This window comes from Terrapene carolina, unplaced genomic scaffold, assembly GCF_002925995.2.
Source record: "Terrapene carolina triunguis isolate 2854851 unplaced genomic scaffold, T_m_triunguis-2.0 Scaffold148, whole genome shotgun sequence".
NCBI classification, from domain to species: domain Eukaryota; kingdom Metazoa; phylum Chordata; order Testudines; family Emydidae; genus Terrapene; species Terrapene triunguis.
In genome coordinates, this window is record NW_020664499.1 from 1308607 (window position 1) to 1319382 (window position 10776).

At 44.1% G+C, this 10776-nt stretch overlaps 1 protein-coding gene across 1 annotated transcript in view; it reads right to left on the minus strand.

Moving 5' to 3' along the window:
- LOC113404949 (ribosome biogenesis protein BMS1 homolog) overlaps positions 1 to 9714 on the minus strand; it is a 41025-nt gene extending 31311 nt beyond the window's left edge. Inside the window, exons 1-5 of the mRNA XM_026653765.2 lie at positions 9657 to 9714; positions 7571 to 7814; positions 6959 to 7149; positions 3771 to 3850; positions 421 to 609 (exon numbers count right to left, since the gene is read on the minus strand). Coding sequence (XP_026509550.1) covers positions 421 to 609; positions 3771 to 3850; positions 6959 to 7149; positions 7571 to 7746 — 636 coding nt within the window. The 5' untranslated portion in view covers positions 7747 to 7814; positions 9657 to 9714. The remainder of the gene's footprint in view (positions 1 to 420; positions 610 to 3770; positions 3851 to 6958; positions 7150 to 7570; positions 7815 to 9656) is intronic.
- Between the last annotated feature and the right edge of the window lie 1062 nt (positions 9715 to 10776).

The following is a 10776-nucleotide window of genomic DNA, read 5'->3' on the forward strand; positions in this document are numbered from 1 at the left end:
CTATTGTTTGATGGTAGAGCTCAATTACACAAGTCAATATTCAAGAAAGAGAAAGAAAGATTGTATAATCTGAGTCTCAATACTAAATGGTACATTAGCAGTCTTCTCTTTCAGTAACATCTGTGAACAAATGCAAATCACAGAATATCAGGGTTAGAAGAGATCTCAGGAGGTCATCTAGTCCAACCTGCTGCTCAAAGCAAGACCAAGCCCCAAACACATTTTTGTCCCAGGTCCCTAAATGGCCCCCTCAAGACTTGAACTCATAACCCTGGGTTTAGCAGGCCAATGCTCAAACCACTGAGCTATCCCTCCCATGTATTTAAATATAGTACATTTAAATACTTGAATATTTTCCCCACCCCTAAATCAATTTCCACAGTTCAAACATTTATGAAAAATAACTGTTTAGTATTATACCGGATACACTTCTGTCCAGAATCTGTGTTTTAATCTCTTTTTGGTCTTCTTTAACTGTTTGTTGTTCTTGAAGGTATCCAGGTGGGTAAGGACACCCATGATTTTGGGAAAGCCATGTACTTGGCAGATGTTCAAGAATTCAAAGGTTTCCATCTCAAATCCAAAGCTGGCATCAATGAGCATAAGAACCTGAAAGTGAATGAAAACAATTTACTCTGGTGCTATTGAGATGCCCTCCATCAGCATCTTCAACTAATTTAATAGTCATGCTTTTAAACAGGATCCATCTCTTCATCTAATCTGTGTTGGCTTTGATAAATTTTTAATCTCAAGGAGTCAGGCAGTCTTCCCAAGGATTTTTACACAACCTAGAGAGCCAATTGTGGCCTTTTAAATTAAAAGTTGTGTTTTAAGCCCTTCTTACTTTAGAAAAGGCTAAGAAATCAAATCCCCTCTCCTAAATCTATAGACATTTATAATTTTTTCTTCACTTTGCTTCCCTCTTTCCAGGAAAATTACAGGACCAAAAAAAAAAGCCACCCGCAGACAAGAGTCAGAACAAAAGTCTCCTTCTGCACAATCACCACTTCCCTCCCTCCCCCACCCCCCCCAAAAAGTGTTAGTCCCAGCAACGAGGGACAGATCCTTATTTAGTTAAGTAGCCTCTTACTGCTCAAACAGTAATGAGGCTCTTTGAGGAGCAAGATAATACTGAACAGGAGTAAGAGTATCGGAATCTGGCCCTCCTCAACTAACAAACTTTGTCCCCTCTTAAAACATGCAAGATTGAGCTTTTATCAATATTTGCAGGAATGTCTGATTAAATTAGTAAAGATAAAGGCCTTGATTGTTTTGGGTATCTGAAAAATGCAACCAAAGATTAGGTTACCTCAAGAGACTACTGCTTTAATGCCTTAAGGGACTAGAGCATCTAAGATCATAAACAGATCTTTGGTACAAGTGAGATAAACAAACTTCCTTCATATGTTGCAATTACTGTAATGTGTCACTGAGAGATGATAACCGAGCAGAACATTGACATAGGATAATCGTCTCCTGTAGTCACATGAACATGAGGCAAAGCCAATTAGCTCCTCAGCAACAAGGAGCCTAAGGGCTTGTCTACACTAAAGGGAAAAGTCGATCTAAGCTACGCAATTTGAGTTACGTGAATAGCGTAACTCAAATTGACATAGGTTACATCTACTTACCGCGGGGTCCACACTACGCGACGTCGACAAGAGACGCTCTCCCGTCCACTCCCCTTACTCTTCTCGATCAGGTGGAGTACAGGAGTAGAGGGGAGAGCGATCGGCACCTGATTTAGTGGGTCTTCAGTAGACCCACTAAATCGTAAGTGTAGACAAGCCCTAAAATGCAAAGGGATTAATGATTTATGGCTCCGTCAGTAATTAAGTCCTCCTAACCTTGTGACAATCAAATCGGTATAGCGCTTCACACCATCACACACATTCATAACTTCAGGCATATACCATATCTATTATTTATGTTTTAAATGCATCTCATTGTCTCAGAGAACATGTGTACAGTAGAAGATTAGTGAGATTAGCTGGTCAATTTCAGCAATGGCCAAAAATAACCCCACAATCAACTATCAGCGAAAGTATATTCCATATCCACCAGCTCAGCCAAAAAATTTGAGTAGACTAGTCAGCTTTGCACCCTCTCCTGAAGATCAACAGACTCAGATATGCTAGATCAAAGATGGAGGTAAATTACAGAACTGAGACTCTCATCTGAAAACACTGACTGCAGCACTCAAACCTTCGAATCCAAGGTTCACCAGCTAGAATGCATCAGATGAACCCAAATGATGTAGCAGTATGTTTCCATTTCCACACAGTGAACAATCTGATCACTGAAGATTTTTTTCTATTAAGAGTTCTTTGAGGGGGTCAACAAACATGTGGACATGGGTGATCCAGTGGATATAGTGTATTTAGCCTTTCAGAAAGCTTTGACAAGGTCCCTTACCAAAGGCTCTTAAGCAAATTAAGCAGACATGGGATAAGAGACACGGATCAGTAACTGGTTAAAAGACAGGAAACCAAGGATAGGAATGAAGAGAGAGGGGTAAATAGTGGTGTCCCCCAGGGGTCTGTACTAGGACCAGTGTTGTTCAACATATTCATAAAGGATTTAGAAAAAGGGGCAAACAGTGAGATAGCAAAATTTGACAGTGAGGTGACGATACACAATTACTCAAGATAGTTAAGTCCAAAATAGACTGCGAAGAGTTACAAAGGGATCTCACAAAACTGGGTGACTTGGCAACAAAAAGGCAGATGAAATTCAAAGTAGATAAATGCAAAGTAATGCAAATTGGAAAACAATCTCAACTATATATACAAAATGATGGAGTCTAAATTAGCTATTACTACTCAAGAAAGCATCTTGGAGTCATTGTGGATAGTTCACTGAAAACATCCGTTCAATATGCAGCAGCAGTCAAAAAAAGCTAACAAAATATTAGCAACCATTAGGAAAGGGCTAGATAAGACAGAAAATAATATAATGACTCTATATATATATCCATGGTACACTCATATCTTGAATACCGTATACAGATCTGGTCGCCCCATCTCAAAAAAAAAAGATTGGAACTGGAAAATGTACAAAGAAGGGCAACAAAAATTATTGGGGTATGGAACAGCTTCCATATAAGGAGAGATTAAAAAGTACTTCACACAACACAGTCAACCTGAGTAACTCTTTGCCAGGGGATGTTGTGAAGGCCAAAACTATAATAGGGTTCAAAAAAGAACTAGATAAGTTCATGGTGGGTAGGTCTATCAATGCAACACCATCCTCTGTGTATCCTTAGCCTCTGTTTACCAGAAGCTGGAAGTGGATGATGGGATGGATCACTTGATGATTGCTTGGTCTGTTGATTCCCTCTGAAGCACCTGGCATTGGCCACTGTCGGAAGACAAGATACTGGGCTACATGGACTATTGGTCTGACCCTCTATAGCCATTCTTATGTTCTTATGTTTTAACAAACCATTTCAAACATCAATAGGGATGAATTGGAATTTGTTTAGCATAAAATTGCTGTTCCATTTTGGTTTGTTAAGAGATTTTTCATTAAGGTTCAGAAGTAGAATGGGCAACATAGGGTCACGTAGACATTCAAAAGCAGTTTCCCTCCGGTTACATCTGGTCTAGTTCCAGTGATTGCTCCAGAAAATTAGGCCTTTTAGGGACCCATCCTGCTCCCACTGAAGCCAAAGGGAGTTTTACCAGTGACTGCAATGGGAGTAAAGATCAGGCCAATGATCTGTAGGTGTGATCTAGGCAAAGGTATTATTTCCACAATTGCTGACTTACCAAATCTGCAACTTTAGCCAGATCAATCATTGTGTTAATGTCACATCCACATTCAATAATGGTTAGCCTACGCCTTTTACCTGTGAAGAAAACGCAAATTTAAGGAAAAACAAGTGAACCAACTAAAGATATTTTATATAACCTCAACGGTCTCAGCTATTTCATCAATTCTGCTACAATACTGTGTTGATACAGTTGACTTCCCTAATTAGCCATGCTTACATGTTGGAATGCTACTCAAATTTATTTATTGTTAGTGATCAAACCAAGTAATGCCACCTTTGATAGATACATTTATTTCTCTATAAAAAATATCCAACAGAAGAGCAGCCAGGGAGATTAAAAGCACAGAGACAGCAGAATTTTAAATTCCTGTTGGCTTTGTGCTGATTTATTGTGCAGCTGTTCTCCTTGATTACAGGTTGCTCTCCCATAATAAAGGGGATGGAATAGATTAGCCAACGTTTTCTTCCCAGTTCAAACTTCTTAAACTCCTAATGATGGGGGGGAGGGCTGGGAGCACCCCCTGGTTCTTCTGGTTGGCTGATATTCCCCATTTTATAAGACTCATTTTTCAGTTGCTTGTAACTTTGCCAAACTTTAGCCACTTGGACTGAAATTTTCCATGATTATTCAATGTCATCCACAGTGGTAAATCACAGTAATTCATAATGACCATCAGCAGTCATTTGGCCAGGAAAAAAGTGAGAATGGCTCTCTAGCCTGGTGATTAAGGCACTCCCCTGGGATGTGGGAGATCCAAGTTCTAGTCCCTGCTCCAATGACTAATTATTTATAAAAAAGTAAAAGAGGAGAGGTGAGGGACACCTGCCCCAGAATATCCCATAACCCAGTGGTCAGGGCACTGTCCTGCAATATAGGAGACCCACGTTCAAATGTTCAGGAAAGTCATATCTGACCAGGCCCGAGGCAGGCACTTGTAATCTGGTTCTGACGGGTTCAGATCAGGTTGCAAGGTTCTATTATGACAGTCTGTTACATGATCATATACTATTTTTTCCACAGGCCTTCTGCCTCACTTGGTGCACAGGCTAGTCCTGTTCTAGAGATGAAGCAGGACTGAGTAATGAAGACGAGAGTTATCTATAGGTAAGGCTACGTTTTAGTCACGGGTATTTTTAGTAAAAGTCATGGACAGGTCACGGGCCGTAAACAAAAATTCATGGGCCTGTGACCTGTCCATGACTTTTACTAAAAATACCCACTCTGACTAAAACTTGGGCGGGGAGCCGCAGGTTCTTTTCAGGGGGGTGAGAGGGTTTGGGGGGGCAATCCGGGGTGCCATGGGTGCTGGGGGATGTGACCTGAGACCCCCGCTGGTACTGGGGGAGGGGACTGGGCCGTGGCACATGGCCCGGGACCCCCGCTGGTGATGAGGGTGGGGGAGGGGGCCTTGGTGGGGCCAGTAGGCAGGGCCTTCCTACCCAGCTCCGCGTCCCTGCAGCTCCTACACGGTGGAGGCAAGGGCCAGGGCAGGAGCTCCGCTGCTTCCGTCACAAGCACTGGCTGCCGCAGTTCCCACTGGCTGGGAACCACAGCCAATGGGAGCTGCGGGGGCAGGGCCTGCAGGCACAGGCAGCGTGCGGCGCAGAGGGCCCCCCTTGGCCCCTCCGCCACCTAGGAGCTGCAGGGGAGCCCCCCCCCCCCGCACTCCCCAACCCCAGCCCCCTCCCACACACCCAAACTGCTGCTGCTGGCCCAGGGGCTGCCGGGCTCAAGCAGCCCCTGAGCCAGCACCAGCCACTGCAAAAGTCACAGGGGTCACGGAACCTGTGACCTCCGTGACAGACTCACAGCCTTATCTATACGATCCCTGTTTCATTTTTAAAGAAAGCAGATATGTATTGACTTTGACGGAGATTACAAAGACAGGATAATGTTTAAGGCAGTTGAATGTTGCCCCAGAGAACTGGGTTCTATCCCCACTTCTACCACAGAGTTCCTATGAAATGCTAATCAAGCCACTTAAACCAAACTATTCACAAGTAGTCATTAATTGTTTGTTCCTCACTTTAGGGGGCCTGACTGGAAACCAGGGGTTCCGCACTTGCAAAAGTGTGGAGAACTCAGCTGCAACTGAAGACAATGGCTTTAGGATTTTACATGTTCAAAGCACAAAGTACTTCAAAAAATTAGATCAACCAAATTTCAAATTGGGCACCCAAAATCAATAGACACTTTTGACCTTAATATGTGCCGTAGACTATACCACCTTGTTCCCCTCACCTCACAGGGCTGTTGTGAAAATAAACTCAATAATATTTGTGAAGGCTTCAGATACTAGAGTGATGAGTGCCACAGAAATGTCCATGAAGAAATTAAAGATTCTGTCTTCAGAGCAGGGTTTGAATAGCATGTAGTAAATAAGGCCTGGTACCACACATTGAATGAAAAGAAAACAAAATACTGATTAGCTGATCATTAACTGAGCACCATCTGTGTGCTGAATGAAATGGGGTCCTGTGGAAAAATTAGTATATGATCATATAATTAAAGACTGTATCATAATTAATATGCACAAAGGTTGGACAACTTTAATTATGGCATTTCCTAACATTTGCATGCTTGATTTTGCAACTTTAATTATATCATAACAGTTTTTGTATGTGTAATGTATAGATGAAATTTGTTAAAAATTTATGACAAGGAAAGTATCTTATTTTCTTAAGGCACAAGAAAGCCAGACATCTGTTAGAAAATATTTACCTGCTGTTGTTACAAACAACATTTAAAATTACTGCAATTGAAAAACAAGAGAAAAATATTTGCTTACGTCGTGTATATATCACATCACTTTGTGAATAGTTTGTCAATTTCTCACATTTGCTTGTGTTTTTCCACATAGCAACAGAGAGAGACAAATGTTTTAAAAAGAAATCGGATTATAAAACTACAAAAATGAGTAAGGGAAGTAGTACCTTAAATGACTTCTAACTCATTTTTTTAAAAGATATTTTCAAATTGAGTTTCCTTAGATTATTGTATCAATATATACTGCCTGTTTGCAATACCTTAAATATGCGAACTCACAACAAAATGTATTATGTGTGTGAGAACATGTACATGTGCTAAGATCAAGTCACCCTTCTATTTATCACTATTTATCCAAATCCTACATGTTGTGTATCAAACAAAAGTTTGTTTCTTTTTTCTTTTTTTTTCCTCACCTGATACAATCGTTACAGGACCTCGTATTTCAATCAGTTTTTGCCTCGTGAAGTTCCTAATTAGACATTTTATTAAAGTGCTCTTCCCAACTTTTGGAGGGCCAACTACAACCACCACCACAGGAGGAGGCTCTAAGGGAGTTCGGTCAACTACCGGAATGTGATGTTTTTTTGTCTTCAAATCCTGAGTCCTATTTATGAAGAAATTCATAAAAAAGTTTAATGTGAAGTTATAAAAAAGCAAAAACACTTGTTTTAAGGTGCTAAGTGTTTCAGAGACTCATTCACATAGGTGTAATCATTAAGGACTCAGCTATTCACACAGAGATGCACAACTCCCATTGACTAAGGAGCTAAACAGATTTTCCCATAATGCAGACAAACACAGTAGTGCAGCATGATAGACCCAGTTAGGCCCACACTATTGTCCCATTTATAACAGAGAATAAATATATTGCTGTGTGGATGTGGTAAACCATGTTAGCTGAATGAGCATGTCAGAGCCTAATTCACAAAACACAGTTCTAGCAGCACCTAAAAATGAGTTTAGTGAGGAAAACAAAACAAAAAAATCCATCAAGCCCATCCATCATGCTCTAAAAGACTCCATACCTGTGGAAGGTTCTGGCCATCCGCACAGCAGACTGGACCGCAAAGGCCTTTGGGTTTCTCTTCCGAGCATCCTCATCGTCTCCAAGTCCTAGATCATTCAGATGACGTTTCCTTTTTTTGTCAGCCTTTGGCCCACTGTGCTTCTTATGGTGCTTCTTCCTGTCCTTTTCCTCCATCTCTTTTCTCAGGGATCACCCGTCACCAGTGTCAAATGGATTGCTTTTGCCAATGATACAGAGCATAGCTGGCATATGGAAAAAACATGTATTACGCATCATACACAGAAAAGAGAAGCAGCATTATTTATATACCTGTTTTTCACCTAAGACATAAAAGGCTGAATTTTCCTCTAGGAGGGTCATGCCTATCTAAGAGAAAGGAAACTCAAGTGAGTTCTGACAGATGAAGTTGCCACTTGAATATTTCTTTGATGACTGTGGAAGAGGGCCTTGTTCATGGAAGGCTCATCATCTCCACAGAAATCTATGGGTGAGGATGGTATAAATTGATTTTGGGAGAAGTGGAGTTGCCCAGCATTAATTTATCATTGGATGGACTGCAATAGCAGTTTTATTTAGGAGTGACTCAAGAGTCATTAATTTATATGGACCAACATTATTCAAATAAGTATTGGTGGGGGGAAGGGGAGTAGGGCCCTACGCTAATTGAGGGTAGAATTCAATAAGTGGGAGACCAGGCAGGAAGTGGTGAGACTCAAGGCATGGGGCACTGACAGGCACAGTTAAGTCTGGGAAGTAGGCTTAGTTCTTGGACTAAGTGATGTTGGATAAATGTTCAGATCTTCCAGATGTGGTTCAAGGGACAACATATTTTCAGTAGGAAGACTTCAGCTGTGGAACTCTTTTCATTAAGCTGACACTAACCCTAACAGTGTTCAGGTCTAAATGCAAGCCCAACATTGTCAATAAGTCATCCCCTGAGAAACAGCATCCTACTAAGACAACTGAGGAACGGAAAGGAAATGATCAAAACACACATACAAAGCAAGAAGAATTGTCTATTAAGGCCAGTGCTTAGCTACTATAAAAATACATGCCTTTGAAAAAAAATCCACAGATTTCATTAGATGACCAGACTCCTAGTCCTGTATTTTAACCACAAGATCATCAGTGACTTATAAGCTGCATGAATTGTGAAGTGTATCAGGAATAAAGATTTCTTTACGCAGCTTCAACTCCCTGGTTAACATAAAAAGTTGCAATTACTGGGCTCCATTAAAACCAGTTAACTAAATGCAGGGCTTTGGAGCTATGCTCCGGCTCCACTCCAGCTCCAGGCAAAAACCTGCAGCTCCACTGCTCCGCACTCCGCTCCACAGCCCTGCTAAACAGCAGTAGTAGCACTCTCTCATTCCAGACATACAGCAAATGTTTAACTTTATTTCTACTAGTCCATATGTAGCAAAATACTGGTGCCAATCTTACAGTTAGTACTGCAATAGTCACTGACAAAATGCATGTTTAACAGTTAGGCCCCAATCCTATCACAGGATCTGCAGAGACCCGAGTCTGCTGGGGTGGCCTCCGATACAAGCCCTCTGCCTCTCTGCCAGCGGGGAGTCCCAACACAGACAACAAGGCCCCACGTGGGCACAAAGGTTCACTGAGCTCATTGCAGGAGCGGGGCTGTCTGGGAGACCAGACCACCCACGCAGAGACCCCCACAGCAGCTCCCGCACGGGCAGGGGAGCTTGGCAAAGGATGGGGTCTGACTGGCCAGGGCTGACAGCGGAGGAGCTGGCGCCTGAGGGTCCCGACAGGGACCCCGCTCTCAGCGCCCTGGGGGCTATCGCCACGCGACCAACAGCTCCCTCCCCTCCCCCTACTTTGAGGCAGGTTTCTTCACACACAGGAAAAGAGAGCGGGGGGGAGGGGTTGGGGTCAGCCCCAAATCCCCGCCCCCACAGCCGGGAAATTAGCCACTGATTTCCCTCGGAGCAGGATCCGGCCCCTGACACAACGGGGCTGCCCGCCCCAGGTACCCACCCGCCGGAGAAGGGAGACTCGCAGCCCAGCCCGGCCCACCCCCCGCGCGGAGGGGCTCAGCGAGTGGCGGTCCCACCTACCCCCGCCGCTCCGGGGCCTCCAGCAACTCCGCATGGGCGCCGCGGCCGGAAGTGCGTGCTACCCAACTCCTCCCGCCCGGAAACAGCGGCTGGCCGGCTCGGCCGGGCGGGGGGCGGGTATTGCGGTGACACCAGGCAGGGAGCGGAGCGGGGCGCCCCCTGACGGAGCTAGGCGAGGAGCTGACCCCGCCGCCTCCTTACCGGAGGGTGTTGCCATTGACTGCGCTGGGAGCAGCTACAGCCCCCACCCAAAACCCGCTTGGGACCCGAGACAGCGCCCCGGTGCTGGTGTTTCCCCACCGGCTCCCTGGCTCCGCCTCTGGCAGCTGGGCCGCAGGCTGGTCACGTCCGGACCCGCGGCTGGTGTGTGTCCGTTCCCGCCTGGGGGTCCGTCAGTGCCAGCCACAGCCAGGGCGTTTGGGATGCGGCCCTGAGCTCCCCCCCGCCCCAGTGACTGCAGGTTTGCATTGTCCTGCCGACAGCCTGCCTGCTCTGCTCGCTTGTGGCTGTGTGCAGGGCTCCAAGAAACCAGAGATGCACCCGCCTAGCCAGGGGAGCTGAGCGCCCCAAGTTAACACACCGGCAAAATATAGAATTGTTTGGGGGGTTGTTTTCCAGTTTCCTTCCTTTTTAGCACGCCTGCTATTGTAACCGCACTAACGTAACAACACAGTAGCTGGACATTTTCAGACAAAACGTGACTTGTAAATTGACTCGTAAAAACAGCACGTGGCAAATCTCGTTCATGTTATGCTCTGAGATTCAACAGTTAAGGCCCTCGTGCTGCAAATAATTATGCACCTGCTTAACTTTTTGCAATGTGAATAGTCCCACTGAGGTAATCAGAGCTATTCACGAGGCGGGGGAGAGGGAAGGGTAAGCAAGTGTTTGAGTCTTCAGGAATGGGACTTAAATTAAGGGACCTGTAAACAAAATGTATTTTCATTTAAATATGGGCTGAAGATTCCCAAAGGGAATGTTTATTACTTTCACAGTAGCTGTTAAAAGTGAGACACAGCAGTCAGAAAAGTGATTCTGTAAAAATGGTATGATTTTCCATATTTATTCTCTTAGTAAATCTATATCAGAGTTCCTTAGCCAAAAGTCAAAAGATTTTTTT